Below are 16,362 nucleotides of genomic sequence, written 5' to 3'. Positions count from 1 at the left end.
TTTCATTCGAATAAGGTCCCCTATACCGATGCTGATGCCATAAACTTGCAAATTCCGTGTATAAAAGCACCCCCATGAGCGCACAAGATAAAAACTGGTTATGTACACGAATTTCACAACTGCGCGAGAAATCTGCCCCCGACAAACTTGTACACGTTGCAAGAGCACCCGATGACCAAGTCCATTAAGCTGAATGAATAATTCCCCCTTTGGAGTGGGAGGAGCCGCATAAATTAATAAGGAGAGGCACCTCTTACCTTCCCTCTCTACTCCTGGTTCTCACAAACTCGCATGCCACCAACCCTCTGCAGCTGCGAACTTATCGATCGGGTGGGGCGCGTGCAAAATGCATTAGCCGCAAAAAAATTTTTTTTTTTCCTCCCTCCACGGCAATTTTTATAACTCGGTGGCGACGCGGAGCGCTCAAGTTTGAACTGTAAAACTAGTTGGGTGGAGCGTGGAGGGAGAGGAATAAATATTCGGCCATTACGCGCGATGTCGGCGATTTTTCCTCTTTAATTTTTCAGGCCTCCTCTCGTGGCCGAGGGCACGTGTGGCACGTTGAAACAAGTCGGATGTTTTTTCATTCCAAGACAACGAGCCGAGGTGAAAGAACAGTAAATGTACGAGGGAAGATCGGTGAGGGCTGGGGTTGCCGGGCGCGTAAAAGCGTCGATGGAAAAATGAGGAGCCATCCTGAGAGTGTCACCCCGAAGACTTGGAAATAAAATGCCACCGAGGAAACATATATATACTTCACCCTCCGAGGGGAGATGGATATAGGCAGCAGGTGATGGGGGATACAGCACGTGGCGATAGTACAGAGAGAGAGATATATATACCGGTGTGTGTACACGCAGCGCGGAAAACAAAAATCTCCCAGAAGGCAGCTCGAGCGAGAAAATTGCTACCCCATTTTCGACTCCAGCCCTTTTTTTTTTTTTTTTTTGCCTCGGGATCCCCGCGGCGCAGATGTTGCTTTCTTATTTTCCATTTGCTCCGCTCACTGGTTTTCCTATCGGTTATTAGGTTTGTACGACGGCGCCACGTGTGCTCGCCTGAGAGTAGTTGTTATTATGTACTCGGGAGCGTGGGTGGATGAGGGGAGGGGTTGCCTGGATTTTTGAGGGGGACTTGATAAAACGACGATGCCAAGAGCACGTGACGTGGTGTCATACCAAGAGTAGTGGCTGCGGGGGGCAAAAACTAAAGATCGTCGACGCGTGTGCAAAGTATGTTATGGTGGAGGCGTTGCTGCTGCATTGGAGGAGGAACGGAGAAATACCTATTGGCGGGGAAGCACCACTGAAAACTGCGCCGTTGAATACATCGGATCGAGAAAAAGAGGTGAAAAGTAATTTATGAAACGTCGCCGCAGCTGCTTTTTAAGGTACAAAATTTTCGCGCGAGACAAATTGGCGAACAAGTTGGAAGGGGAGTCAAAGGCGAAGTAATGAAATATACTGTACCGATGGAGCCCCTAAAAACGTTTTTTTCTCTCATTCACACCTCGAGAGAAAAAACATAAAAAATCCGCCAGATTGCATTCTTCTTCCCCGTGGCATCGCGTGCATTATGCATTGCCGCGTGTCTTCGGCTGTAGGTATTTGGACGCCTCGCGCGTACACCCATTTCGACTTAATTTTTCAGACCCCGGGCAGAGACAGGCAATCTTGGCGCGATGTATACTTTACGAGGTAGTAAATTTTTTTACGGCAAACAAAGATGATCCTCGCAGGAGGGGGTGAAGGAAATTTATAAGGGAGCAAGAAAGCCGAGAAATTATCAGCTCCGAGACCGGGATAAGAAACGACGGCTCGTAAGGAAGGGGTGTACATTGGTAATTTGAGGAAAAACAAAGAGGATTGAAAGACAGGAGACGTCCATACCCACACCGATGTGCCACGTGACCGAGATCTCCGCTGCACTCAAGTCCAGTGGCTGAAATTAAAAGCGCCCCCCCCCCCTGGACAACAACCGGAACTGGGACTGCTGAATCATCGTAAAAGCTTTGGGACCTCGATTTTAGGAGCCACCCGAGAGACATCCCCGTGTACGCGATCGGGAAACAAACGAGAGAAACGAGATCGATTTTGCGGGTGGAGAGTTAATGGCCTCGCGGATAATATTCCGTTCTCTCGTGCATCTTGTACGTGTATACGGAGGCGTTGACACCAGCAGCAGCGCCGGTGGCAGTATAAGCAGCCCTTAGATTCCGGTACAGCGGCGGCGGCTATCGATCGGCCACCCGGCATCTCGAGAGATGCGCTTCCCATGCGCCCCGGGAGCTCCACTTCTCCGCCCCTCTTCCGCTCCTCCTCCACCCCCTTACTTACCGTCTACCGGCACATGCACATTTTATACGTTATATATATGCGTCATACGTGTATTTGTAACGTATAACTCAACGCGTTGTTGTTGATGTTCGTCTTTCGTTTCATTGGACAGTTAATTACCACCGGTGCGTGTCTCACGTGGTATCGCATGTTATAATAATCGTACGGTATAGTAGCAACAGCAACAGTAGCCGTACGTGCATGTACACCTATACATATGTAATATCACATACACCAGCCGATGATATCGATTTGCTCTCGATGCGCGTGTCAGAGTGTGGTATATACTGTTGCGCGAGTACAGCTCCCCGTCATTTTCTACCCTCTCTCTCTCTCTCTTTGTATCCACCACCTTTTGCTTTTTCTTTTTCTCACCACCTCTCCACACGTACAATCTACTTAAATTTAAAACAACAACAAACTGCGTTTAATACAACTTGTACCTTGCAAAGTGCGTGTGTGTATCGCGGATCGGCAAAAAGGTATGAAATTTACATATCTCCGTCCTTTGAAGCCGATGTACCGCTCGTACGTACACCCGCGCAGCTATTTACCTTAGCGAGGCTTTGAAGTTTCTACGACGTTTATTCAGGGGATGTGCGCCGAGTATAGGTACAGCTTTTCTTGTTTACCCGGGAGTCACACAGAGAGATATCCGGGGAAAATCTAATCTAGCCGTGTATACGCGTGTACCATACCCGGTATCTTTAAGCGTATCCCCGTGCATAGAGCAGGGGGGTACAAGGAAAACTCGGCTGCTTGATAAGGAGGAGGAAAAAAAAAGCAGCATCCATCGTTGCGAATTACCTTATCGCTCACTTGGCTTCGGTCAACTGGAAAATATGACGAGGGTCTCTATGGAAGGGGACGCGAAAGCGAGCAAACGAAGCGCTCTCACGGGTAATTTAACCAATCTGTCCTATCCGATGTGAACAAAAAAAATGCCTTCCAAAGTCCCACCTGATGTAGATTGTACTCTAGACTTTCGCCAAAGATTCAACCATCATTTCGTCCAATTGGGCTTCCGGAAGCGAGCGGATCAAAAGGAACTTTGGTTAATTTTACCCAGCGCGCAAAGGCCACCGAATTCACTTTATCCGATATTATTTCACTTGGGTGTGTTCGTGTACGAGCCCAAGGGCCATCGGAACCCGGAGCACCAGAGTATACACACCGACAAATCAATCTCCACTCGCGCGCCCTTTGCTCCCTTTCATCTGCCATATACCGGCTGCTTCTCCAAGAGGGAGCCCCTTTCTCCCAAGGAGGAAGCAACTTTGCTGGAGAGAGGGCTCCTCTTTCGTTGTTTTTCCGTCTTTCTCGAATTGCTCCGGCCCGGCCGCATCTCGACTTTCTGTTGATTCTTCTCTCGAGACGCCGGAGGAGGGAGGGGGGCGGAGGCCAAGGGAGCGAAGCGAGGAGAGAAAAAAAAAAAGACCCGCTAAGGGCCGAGGGATGGGAAAACGAGCCGAAACCGAGGCGGTACTTGCTCGCTCGCCCGCGTGTACCGTTTTTTTATTATATTTAAACTACCATCCACTGTACGTTATACAGATACGGGGGTATCTCACTCGCGGTGCAGGATATATATTTTTCCGCGGTAAACCCTTCGATGATCCGCAAATGCACTCGAGGAAGCACTTTCCTTACGGCAACACAGGGATGGAAATGCTTCACCTATACATACTCGCCTTCCGGAGAAATGTTTTTCCACGGCGTGTATATATATACACGTATTTCTCTTTTTTCCCCAATTAACCACCAGAGAGGGCCTTGACGTATCGTATTGAATTACGCCCCGCAAACATCATTTGTGCGATTTGTAAACACAACTTTAATCATTTACTTCAATTTATTTTCACGATGTACATCCCATCTCTGAATACGGAATAGTCGCATATCGGTGGAATTTTCAGAGGGGGAAAGAAGAAAAATACACCCTTGCGTAATTAATGCCGGGATTACTCGGATAAATCATCATCGAGCAATATTGGCACACCGTGTATACATACATATATATACGTATATGCATCAAACTGATTGGATGTCTTCTAATCCGTCAAATGGAGGCTGCACCTATACCTTATAGAAATAAATTAAATGGGGCTTCATGTAAATTAAATGCGTATCGAATATCGAAGTTCTCCCGGTGAAACGACGAGCTCTGATTAAGCATGATCGGAGGGATGAGGGCAAATCTATATTTTGAATAATAATTATATTCGGCTCGAGCCAACGATTTGTTACGCAGCGACGAAAAAAAGGGTTGAATCATCCCCAAAAAGGCCAAGTCACGCGTCGTATCCTGGAAAGAAAAAAAAAAAAAAAAAAAAAAAAAAAAAAAAAAAAAAAAAGGGAAAGCCCCAAGAGTCAAGGAAACCGCGAAATAGAGGGAGATACAATAACATTCTTATTCGCGGTACATCGAGACCTCCTTTTTTTTCTCCTTCTCCTGCACTACTCTTTCATCCCCGTCTCGGGCAGCGGCGGTGGATAATATACAACGTATTCCTGCGGCCGGCTCGCATAAATCCTAGCCCGCTTTCCTCGTCCAGGAGCACCGGCGGAAGCGGGTTTAAATATGAATGGCTCCTAAGTGGAAATATAGGTAGGGAAAAAATCGGAGCGAAACGAAGAAGTCTATATTCTTTTTCCTCCCTCCCTCCCCTCCCTCCCGGGTACGCAATAATAGCGGCGATGACGACGGGGAAAAATGTTGGACGAAATTTATTATAGAGATACTCTCCCCGCATCCTCGAAGAGGTGTTACATACATACCCTCCTTGTATAATTTATGAAGCTGCTGTAGTTGGAACTAACGTTGGCAGCAGCTTATTACCGACTCCGACCCCTGCCGATACATCCACTGGGGGTTTGGTCAGAATGAGCATCGAAAAAAAAGAACACATCGATGGATTCCATGTTTCGGCGCTAAAAACAGCGGTGGTAGACGCTAGGCTCCCTAAATGGGAACAGTAGCCTCCACCGCTAGTTGTCGGGGCTTTTTTTTTGTATCCATATAAATATACCACTGCCACGTAGTGCCGGGCCACCGCTGCGGTCACTGCGGCAAACTCGAGCGGGGCGTAATAGCTACGGTGAAAAAGAGAGAAAAGCCCCCAGGTGCGCTCTACGTGCGCGGCACACGTACCGCGATTTCACCCTATACACCGAAATAAAGCGGAACGGAGGGAGAAAAGAGAGAGAAATTCCGGAAAGCCCGTGATACGGCTCTGCTCGCTTTTTTGCAGCGGGCGGGCGGGATTTACGAATATAGTCGGCTGAAAACCTTGGACCGGCCTTTTTTCGAATAAAAGTGACGAGCAGTCAGTCCAGAGTAGGGACACCTTAAAACAGAAGAGGCGGCGGGGCACGATGAGAAATAGCGGGAGATCGATCAGCTCCGGACTCTTTATTTTTTTTTTCGCAACTGCTATTGTTGTTGTTGTTATCGATGCGGTGGGCAAGTTGATTTATTTAAAGGGATAACCCAAGATGTATGGACCTCCCCCTTGTTTTTGTGTCCATCGATCAGCCGATTGTGTGCTATTTATACGAGACTAAAATTAACCATCTGAAATTTACGACCGCGGTGCTACAGGGTCGAAAGAAGCGATGTCTTCCTTGGATTGGAAATGAAAGTACAAACTGACACTTGATCAAAACACGTTTATAATTTATCGTAAAAAAAAAAAAAAAAGAAAAGAAAATACTCTCATCTTGGAAAAGAATAGCAAGGGAAAAAAAAGCTTCGTTAGAAAACACAACGGCAGCTCTGTTGCTACCAAAGTTTGGGAGCAGTGGGAGCTGCAAAAGACAACTGGGTTTACAAGAGATTAAATGGGAAGACGTATGAAGTACAATTAAACAAACTTATCGGTGCAGCGAGGGAGCGCGAGTGGAGGGCAGGAGAAGTATCGAGTCCGTGGGTATATACACACACACTTTCCCCGTTCCCCGGCGAGGTGGAAGAAGAAGGGGCTTTTAACCAACCGAGCAGATAAGTACGAGTCGAAAGAGCTATAAATCAAACTCGGGCTGATCCTCCTCGCTCCTGTACTACCAATGCCGGAATTTTCCCCAATTGCCACGGAGGATCCGAAATTTGTACGATTCTCCGTAGAAGGCGCTCTTGTTTCCTGGAGCTAACGCAGCTGAAAAGAAAAAACAAGGGGCATTCAAAGTTTATTGATTGCCAGGTGAAGAGGAAGCAACGGGGCTCGAGAATGGAACAGAGGCTGCTCGCGTTATTGGTATTTCGTGGGCACATACAGTGATGTAAGTGGGCGATGGTGGAGGTTTAGGCTACTCTGCAACTTACAAGTGCAATTACTCTCGCTGGGTAACTTTGGCATTAACGATCAAGCTCAAGAATTAGGGGGAGTTACAGCGGACTTGATAATTTCAAAGCGCCTCCGGGCAATCGTTACATTCGCCTCCCCGACTACACCCCTCCTGTACACCCCCTGCCAGGCTCCTCTTGGAAACTGATGCTGAGTCTACCACGCTTGGTGTTTGCACGTAATAATTTGGATCGACAAGGCCTGCGAATGGGATCGACCGTAGCAAACCAACTTTTGACGATCCGTTCGTTTTATCGTTTTGTTGTTGTTATCGTTGATAATTCTGCGGGTTGTGGAGGCAATCGGAAAATAATTTCAATCAAAATCATGAGTAGGGGAGCTGGAACACCAAGTGAGCACGACGTACCATGTCAACGGTAGTTTATTCGGCCGTAGCGGATAGGGTGTCTTTGAAATCGGTGGTCATAGAGGAGTAAGAGCTAGGGGGGGTAGGTATACACGGTTGGCAACTTTGCTGGAGTCAACTAAATTCCTTGGGAAGGCGGGTGCAAAACTATAATCAAGGGAAGGGTTCGTGGGTTCGCTCCGGCAAACAAATTGAATCGACGACTGAAGTTGGGCACGAGAGCCAAGTGACCCTGTGCAGTCCTCATACTCGAGACTTATATACGTGTTTACGGTGCCTAGCTGTATACAAATGTATACGTATGCACCTGTATGTACCGATCGGTAGAAGTAAATATCCGCGCGTGGCTCTCTCTGTTGCTGAGCATACAACTTTGCGCTCTTCGATAAATGGATTTGCTCGGCGCTTTTCGCCAAATGGCCATCGCAAAGCCGAATTTTTGCCGGCCGCTGGTGACGTATTTACTCATCGTGTCGTTTCGTATTTATTGCTGTAAATAATCTAGTCGCGCGCGCATGTATGCGGGACGCGCTTTTGAGTGCGGGTGTGCGTAGTTGACCGGTGAAAAACCCCTCGTGCATCGAAAATAATCCCTGATGGCTATAGCTTGTGAAAAACAGAAATACTTTTTCAAAGGGATAAACATGAAAAACATTTTTTTTTTTTCCTTTCCCTCGACAGCGCAGTGTAAACAATATGTTTACAAAAATATATGAATGAAATGGAAGCTTTGAAAAATCAAAGGGATCATGCATTTTTACGACTGGAAATAACATATAAACTTGCTTTGTAGAAAAAAAAAAACCGATTTTTCAACGCATCGCGTATCATGTATGGATGTGGCTATAATATTTTCTTACGGAAATTCAAAGCTTTCGAGATGAATTCGATACAATCGAAGCTAGTCAATTTATTCATTTTTCGATGCATTCAATTATTGACTCGATCCTCACTCGAGTCAAGAAAATAAACGATGACGTAAAGGTTCTTTTACCAAGAGCAAACAAAGTGCCGAGCCTCGGGCTGGGTGCTTTGCCATTTGATCGCACATCAAACGGACGAGGTAAATCTGTTTGCGAGGCAGCAGTTTTTACGGTAAATAGCGAGGAATGGAAAAAAAAAAAAAAAATTCCACAAACGTCAAATTGTGCGGAAAGAGAAAAAGGGCTCGCAATCGCAAAGCGAGATCAAATAGCCCGAGTGACGCCTGCCGGCATTTCCCGGCACGTTGGACGCAGCGAGCCCTGATATATCCCTGCCGAGCCCGTTCTAGCTTCCATTTGATAAGTAATACGCACACTCACTACAGTTTTGGTAAATATGTTTAACGGTCGCGTGTAGGGTAATCGGTTCGTCTGGACTCTCCAAAGTGTCCAAAAACCGATGCTCGAGCTCCCCCGAAAACAACAATTGAGTTTTGACCTACGTATTTTCTGTGCCGAGGTCAGCTTGGTCGGCCAAGCAAAGATAATATTACGACATACAGTAAACACCACTGAGTCCCCGCGGGTGAATTTTTTATCTCGTTGTGGAAAGAAATTTGCTCACTGAAATTTATGTGACGATTGTGTGGTATATGTATTTTTCTCTCTTTCCGTATAAAGGCAGATACGTAAATTGTACGGTAATAACTTTTCGAGAGATCGGGTATGAAAGCCCGCTGTAATTGCCAAGCTTCTGTGCAAGATTATACGTGGGAGCACACACGCGACGACGGTTGTAAACACGTAGGTCGTGTACGTGTAACATCAGAGCTCGGTGGCATTTATTGCATTCCCTTTATCGGCTGTATTGCGGGGGCAGTGATGGTGGCTCGCCGGCACGCAAATGTGTGCTCGCGTGATTGTACGTACATACGGAGTCCCTCCAAAAACATTGGGGGAAAGTTAGTTTCGTACAGTAATAAGATTTTACTCGTGTGGAATTAAAATGTAAAAAAACCATCTCTAGTAATAATTTTTCGTATACACCTTAAGATAAAGGTCCAAGGTTTGCAACGGCACAAAGTCATAAACTAAAAAATACAGACTTTAGGTGGTAAAAGCCCTATAGACAAACATTTTCTCTCTATCTTGAAAAAAAAAAAAAAAAAAATCATCCTACCTCTTAACTTTAGATATAGTTATATTTAAAAGTGTTTCTGTACGCCTGAAGGGTTTAAGTAAAATAAAAATCCTTCCATCAAAAGGGTGGCTGGGAGAAGACTTGACTTTTTTTACACTTTGAGGAGCTTCCGTGGAATCAGGGGCGTAGAGAGCATCCAATCACATCGAGTTAAATATTTGAAGCCGTCGGGGACTCGTCCGCATAGTTGCATTCTGTTTCCCATCCTGTTTCCTGGACGCTGAAATAATTAAAATACCATTGCCAAGCCCCTGCTTCGCTCTGACTCGCAGGACGATTGTTTGATCGATAACTTCCATGGCCTGTATTGCTTTTTTTTTTTTTTTTTTTTTTTTTTAATTTCACGCACACTCTCCTCTCCAATGTAATTACACTCCGAGTCCTTTGGCAGCGTCACCTCCCGTAAACAGGTTGTTCAAGCCGGTGACTCAAGAAAAAACAAAATTAAACTATCGCGTTACCTTTGTCCCGTAGAATAAACTCTCGAAAAAAAAAAAAGTCACCGTTCTCAGAAGACCTGTACTTATTTCAAATTACCATCTCGGATGGCAGTAGCTATCGCTCAAGTCCGGTAGGTCGGGAAAAGCTGCAATTATGCGCCTGGAAAGCAATAAGGTAAACAAAAAGAAGGGTCAAAGGATCGAGAAACGCGTAATCGCGCAAAGTTAGCAGCTCGAGGATGTGAGATAAACGCGCAGCAACGGCAAACGGGGGCGAAACATGAAAAATCCCGGCGCTATCCCTCTTTTGCCTCGCGACAATAATTACTCCCCCGGCGTAGAGTCACCGGCAGGGTCTCGCGGGGCAATTTGCGCGCTCCTTATCCGCGCGCGACCTGCCGTACTCCACCGGCTGGACCCCTCGAGGGAGACCTCGGCTCGAGCGAGAAAAGAGTTAATTATTGCCGACACAAAGGAAAGCGATGACGTGGGAAAATATAATGGGACGGGGTTGTTGCAGAAACTGGCTGGATTATTCCTTGTCCCGTGCATGTCCTCCCCAACATACAAGTATAGCTAGGCCATAGGTATATATGTGGGTGTACACTGTATACCTATACGCGTAACGAGCAAACGAGTCTGGGTCACCTATTGTCGAGGACAGACTCGCGGTCACCCCCCCCCTCTTTCTTGTTCTTGTTTTCTTCAACCTTTCCTGTAGACACGAATCACCATACATCACCGAGAGCTATACCTTGTATTTCTCGTTGTTACTATACGACCCGAGCATTTGCTCCACGGTGTACACGTTCGTTCGAGCGCCAGTCGTGCTCTCAAAGAAATTCCAGTCAATTTTCCGGCTAATCAAACGGAACACTCTTCATCTCCCCTCCCTATACGTATCCTCGTTGCGGAGCATTCCAGGGTGTGTGTTTTTTTGCTTTCCCCGGGGCGCGCGCGCGAGCTATTTGCTGAAAATCGCATTTACGAGTGTGTTTTTAAGCCGAGCCAAGCTCGCGTGATACCATTTTGATGGATTTCTCCGTGAAGGTGGAAGCTTTGCGGGCGCATCCATTGTGCCAAATCCAATGCTCCCCGTAAGCTCTGTGGCAGTGATGCATTATTTTTCACCCCGTCCCTCTTTGTTGTACTCAGCGCGCAAATTGAAAGCTCAACGCGGTAATGGTGCCCTGCGTCATGAAATATTAGTCCGTGGAAAGCGAGTTTTGCAAAATTTCGCGGAATATATACCTTTCCTTCGTATCGGAGCTCTCCTGCATTTTTTACTACCCAACTACTGTTGTTTCACGAAAGTTCGGTGTTAATAATTGACTCTGCGTGACTCGGCGCTCTGCTCCGCGATAATCTGTCGTTTTTGTAATTACCTGCCGTTCCGAGGGAAAACTCCATTAAGGTTTTGCCAGGTGCGTTCAGAGTTGATTGATTAAATATTTGAAATTCTATCGAATAAACCTGTCACGACGAATCCATGCCGGTAGGGGTCGTCGGGGGTAGTCGACGAAAAAGAAAGCGCTCATGAAACCAAAAAATTTATGACTGCCCTGACAACATTTTTGTACAAATCAGCAATCGTACCCAGAGTAACTTAACTTGGCTTCACAGTTTTCGAGAATTTAATTATTTATTCAACACGTACTATTACGGGAGATGAACTTACGAAAAGATGTAAGACTATACTGAAAGTAAGATGTATTTAAGAAAAAAAAAAAAAAAAAAAAAAAAAAAAAAGAAATGAGACACTCAGAAGCTATGTTTAGTATCGTGTGGTACTTGGATGAAAAATCAAAAGATCGTGGGACTCTGTATGGTACATCAGGGTACTTTTACTATTCGCAAGATCAACGTAATCGGTGTAGTACCTGTACCCTATAGGGTATACAGCAACGACCCACCGATGATCATTGGACGGAAACCAGAGCCACTTATGACCTGTAATTTTAATTAAGCCGGCCGCCGCCGCGTTAACTGCCCCACCCTCGGCCCCATTCACCCCCATCTCTCGTGTTTTCGCTCGGGCGTCGGTGCACCATTGCAGCGCCAATGAGGATGTTCAAGGAAGAGGAGGCGGGGGTGAGTGGTGCAGGAAAAACCACAAGACCCGCGCGATTCGGCTCTCGCTTCCCCCGTACCTACATTTCCGAGTTTGCGTGTGCAACTGCTCTCTCGCTCCCCCCCCCCTCCCCATCCCGCTTGTCACCGTTAGTGGTAACCTGGTGTGCTAAACCGATTAGCCTTTTTCTTCGAGGGTCCGAATAAGGATCAGTAGACGACGATTGGGCTCTATGATCAATTTACCTCATGATGTTTACAGTATGAGTACAAGTACCAATGGACCCTCGATGTTTCGTTGTCCGTAGCTGGGATGTCAAGAAAAAAGTTTACATGCTACAAATAATATACATACATACGTAATAAGATAGAATTTAATAATTATGTTAGTACTCCATTCAATAGACAAACATCGTACAAAACAATCAGCCAATTGGATAAATCGCGATAATTGCACGTTAAGCGAATTAGCAATAATCCCCGGATATTAATAATTATGAAAATTAAATTGCATTAGGATATAAACGTAACTTAACTAGTAGTGCTTTGCACCCTTGCACACTAGTACGTGGGTGTCCCGAGCAGCTCAAAGTATATATATTGATAATATTAACCAAAGTACAAAAACGAACAATCCCATTAACGTTGGCCACCCGTACTTTTGAGCTTGAATGGTCGCTCGCGCGAAATAATCCAACTCTCGACTTCTGTTTAACTCCAGCTCGACTCATGTATCATATACCGTACGCCAGTGCAACCATGATTGTGCGGATTTAACAAATTAATGCCCAAATACAAACGCAGTTAGCGGTAAACGGGTGACGTGTCAAATCGCGCTAGTTGCCCGACTCGCTGTCCCCGGGAGCGTAAAATTAATAGCCACTGAAATTTAATTAATTGCCCTAAACTGCCACCAACCCCACCCCACTCGAGCACGAGTACACACTAAAAAAGAATCGTAAAACCATTTCAACCCCAAGTTCAATGCACACACACACACACACGCGTGTTTAATTCTCGATTGCGAGCAAACGTGGCCACGCGGCTTATTATTATATTAATTGAGTGCAGTTGAAGCCATATCGTAAGCTTTCAATGCTTTTATTCAATGAAAAATCAATGGGTATCCCCTGTAAGTGCAGCTGGTGTTGGGTATTAACGAATGAACCGAGGTTTGGAAAGTATAATAACAATGACCGGGCAGTATCGGCGATATAACGATCATCAGAGGGGGGGGTTGGGGGTGATAACGATACCGATGAAAGCGCGGCGATAAAGATGATAACGCGCAATGGTAAATTTCAGGGCAGTCGGAGAGCGGGAGGCGGCACTCGGTGCTGGTGTTCGTCCACGGGGAGAGCTACGACTGGGGCAGCGGCAACACGTACGACGGCTCGGTCCTGGCGAGCACGAGCGAGGTGGTCGTCGTGAGCCTCAACTACCGGCTGGGCGTGCTGGGCTTCCTCAACGCCAACGTGTCGCCCCACACCAAGGCCCGAGTGGCCAATTACGGCCTCATGGACCAGATAGCGGCCCTCCACTGGCTCCAGCAGAACATCGAGTACTTTGGGGGCGACCCGAACAACGTCACGCTCATGGGACAGGGCACTGGCGCCGCCTGCGTCAACTTTCTCGCCATCAGCCCGACCGTCATGCCCGGTGAGCTTTACATAATATATACAGTGTTACGTGTGCCTCCCGACTACGACTATCGCCATCTTCTCCCACTCACCTTGCATTTTCTCGTCCTCGAGCGCTCGTAGCTTTAATTGCTGATTTCCATGCCGGTTATTCCAACTTGCCATGGCAAGTATTGATCGAGGCGAACTGCAAGTACATGTATACGTGTTACGCGTATGTACACCCTTTATAGTGCCTCCCTTTTCAGACATTACGTTCAGCCTCAGAGGAGAAGATTATTTTTCAAAGCCCTCGGGTCGCGGATAATTGACTTTTATCAGGAGAGTTCATCATCGATCGTCGAAAATACATGTTATTACGTTCCTCCGCTTTGCGCCAACTAGTACAAAATTAACATTTTTTCACAAATGGTTACACAAAAGAGGAATGACGACTACACTCGTGTAGATGTGCACGAGACGTAGAGTCCCCTAGTCCATAGCTAAAATAAGTATACAGTTGTAGCTGAAATGTGCATGAAAAAAAAAAAGAAAAAAAAAATTACGTACCACATGGTAATAATAATAATAATAATGATGATGATTATATATTCTCTGTAACGAGCGCAGGTCTATTCAAGAGGGCGATCCTGTTGTCGGGGAGCGCGCTCTCGTCGTGGGCGGTGGTGGAGGAGCCGTCCTCGTACGCCCTGAAGCTCGCCCGGGAGGTGAACTGCTCGATACCCGGTGACCTGCTGAGGGACCACGAGCTCCTGGTCGACTGTCTCCGGGAGAGCAGCCTCGATGCCCTCCAGCGCGCCGACATCCGGGCCCCGGCCTTCCTCAGCGCCTTCGGGCCCAGCGTCGACGGCGTCGTCATAAAGCCCGACTTTCAAAAGGACCTGCTCTCTTACCTCGGCCCCGAGTACCAGTACGGATACGGGTGAGTGCCCCAACATAGCCACCAACTTGCTCGCAACCACGCTATGTCCGCGCGCATTGGACCGCGTATGTACACTCGCGGGTGCTCATTGTTGAAGCGCCGAGCAAACTTTCGCGGAGCCAACTCCGAAGCTATTGTTCACCCGACGCGTCCAGGCATCATTTTTCACTCTGTGCGCGCGTGTATAAAAAGCGGGGGGGGGGGTAACTTTTTGCCATCGAGATGCTGCGTGATGGCTCACGTGATCCTTCGAATAACGGCCAATTTGGACCGAAAACGGTTGAAGCGAGAGATGAATGTAATTGTGTAAGGGGGGGGGGGACAACTCGAGTGACATTGGTTTTGTTTGTTCCAGGGTCCAGTCGAAGAAAACCGAGCACGGCGAGGCCATAACGAGCAACAACAAGTACGATTTGTTATTCGGGGTGACAACGAGCGAGGCTCTCGGGAGATTCGCCGAGCGAGACATACAGAAGGGCTTCGAGGGCGAACGCCGGGACAGAATTATAAGGACCTACGTGAGGAACGCCTACACGTATCACCTCACCGAGATATTTTACACGGTGAGACAAGATGCTCGTACATGTATAACGTTTACGAGTATGTATATACCATTGACGGTAGACCCCTTGTCTCCCTCCCTGTACGCGCTTGTCTATTATACTGAACACTGTTTTTTTTTTCCCCCCATCCACACCTTGTACATCCTTCACGACGTACAAGTACGCCTGTAGCTGCTCGTCCATTGTCTCGAAGACAAAAACGATAAAAGATGAGCAGCTGCTGGAAAATTTTCGATCGAGGCGAGAGCTTTTTTTCAACGCGTACATCGTATCATTTATTTCAACAACTTCTCGCGATCCTCTTCTTCAAATCGTAAAAAAAACTCCAGCCCTACGTACCATTCAACTTTCAATTAGATTCACCAAGAGTATCAATATACACCTTTGATCGTTCGAGTAATTGTAGTATAAATTTTATTAAAACATTTGGGAGACCCAAGCAATAACTCTGTTTACGCGGAGTAATTTTATTTATTTATTTATTTTTTTATTGACTCTCTGTACGAACGCGGTACAAACGTTCATTTGAAAAATTTTTAATTACCCCTTTGAACGCTCGACTGGTGTATTTATTCATGAAAATTGGTTGAACTACTCCACAACAGCGTTCCCTGCGTGCACCTACAAATTCAATAATGATGTTAACTTTTAATTATAATCACCAGATCAATGCACCGTGAATTTCATGCCGGTTCAACGCAAGACTTTGAGAACGTTATTATTGGCAATTAATACAAATTAATCAACACATCACAAATTATTGCAGTTTTAAAAAGAGAAGTATCAACATGAATTGGCCGGCTTTGTAAAGGTACACGGTATCAGAATCGTATGCGAGCTCGATTCGTTTGATTGGACTTGCGTACGTGGATTACTGCAAATGAGCTTTAATTAACGATACACCCCTGAAACACTTTACCCGACTATAGCTTCAAATACCATGTATACACCTTCAAAAGGGGATGCTATTTTCTTTATCTCAAACTACTTTATCTTCGTTTATTCTTTGACTATTTATTTTACCTCGTACGCTTTATATTTTTATTGTTTGCCGACCACGTACGGCTGACCATGATTGATTCAATGAAATTTCCATTTTAATTCTCACATACATCGGCTGTCGCGCTGTAAACTTGTGCAAAATCCATTCATTCGGATCAGCCACCTTATATTAAAAGCATATGCAACCAACTTCTCTTTCATACAAAGTGAAAATTCTGTACTTATACCTGTCTGAATTGAATGGCAAAGCCGTCATCGATAATCAAAACCACAATCGTGCCAATGAAAGTGCCGGTGGCAGCATAGGCAATGGTCCCAATGGAGTGGCGCAAACGTGCATGAGCTCGTTCACGGGCTGTCTCCCAAAATTAGTACTGGCTAATGGTACAATTGGCCCCACACGTGCGCGGTGCCGTATGACTGCGCCACGTCGCGACCACAGCGAGAGCAAATCGAGTCGCATCGGAAGCAGGGACTCCTGCGGCAAACACCGATCGGGGGTGTGTTATACGGTTCAGCCGCGGTGCACAAGGTGATGATGCTCGAGGGCGTTAA

At 46.4% G+C, this 16,362-nt stretch overlaps 1 protein-coding gene across 1 annotated transcript in view; it reads left to right on the top strand.

The window, feature by feature from the left end:
• Window positions 1–16,362, top strand: part of NLG-4 (neuroligin 4) — a 70,957-nt gene that overhangs the window by 31,938 nt on the left and 22,657 nt on the right. Inside the window, exons 4-6 of the mRNA XM_023390538.2 lie at window positions 12,986–13,339; window positions 13,930–14,242; window positions 14,598–14,805. Of these exons, the coding sequence (XP_023246306.2) occupies window positions 12,986–13,339; window positions 13,930–14,242; window positions 14,598–14,805 (875 nt within the window). The remainder of the gene's footprint in view (window positions 1–12,985; window positions 13,340–13,929; window positions 14,243–14,597; window positions 14,806–16,362) is intronic.

The sequence above is a fragment of the Copidosoma floridanum genome, unplaced genomic scaffold (genome assembly GCF_036245765.1).
Source record: "Copidosoma floridanum isolate Cflo_tuat_1 unplaced genomic scaffold, Cflo_Japanese_pri ptg000021l, whole genome shotgun sequence".
Taxonomy (NCBI): domain Eukaryota; kingdom Metazoa; phylum Arthropoda; class Insecta; order Hymenoptera; family Encyrtidae; genus Copidosoma; species Copidosoma floridanum.
Note: the sequence above shows the minus strand (reverse complement) of the source record. Positions and strands in the feature narration are given on the sequence as shown.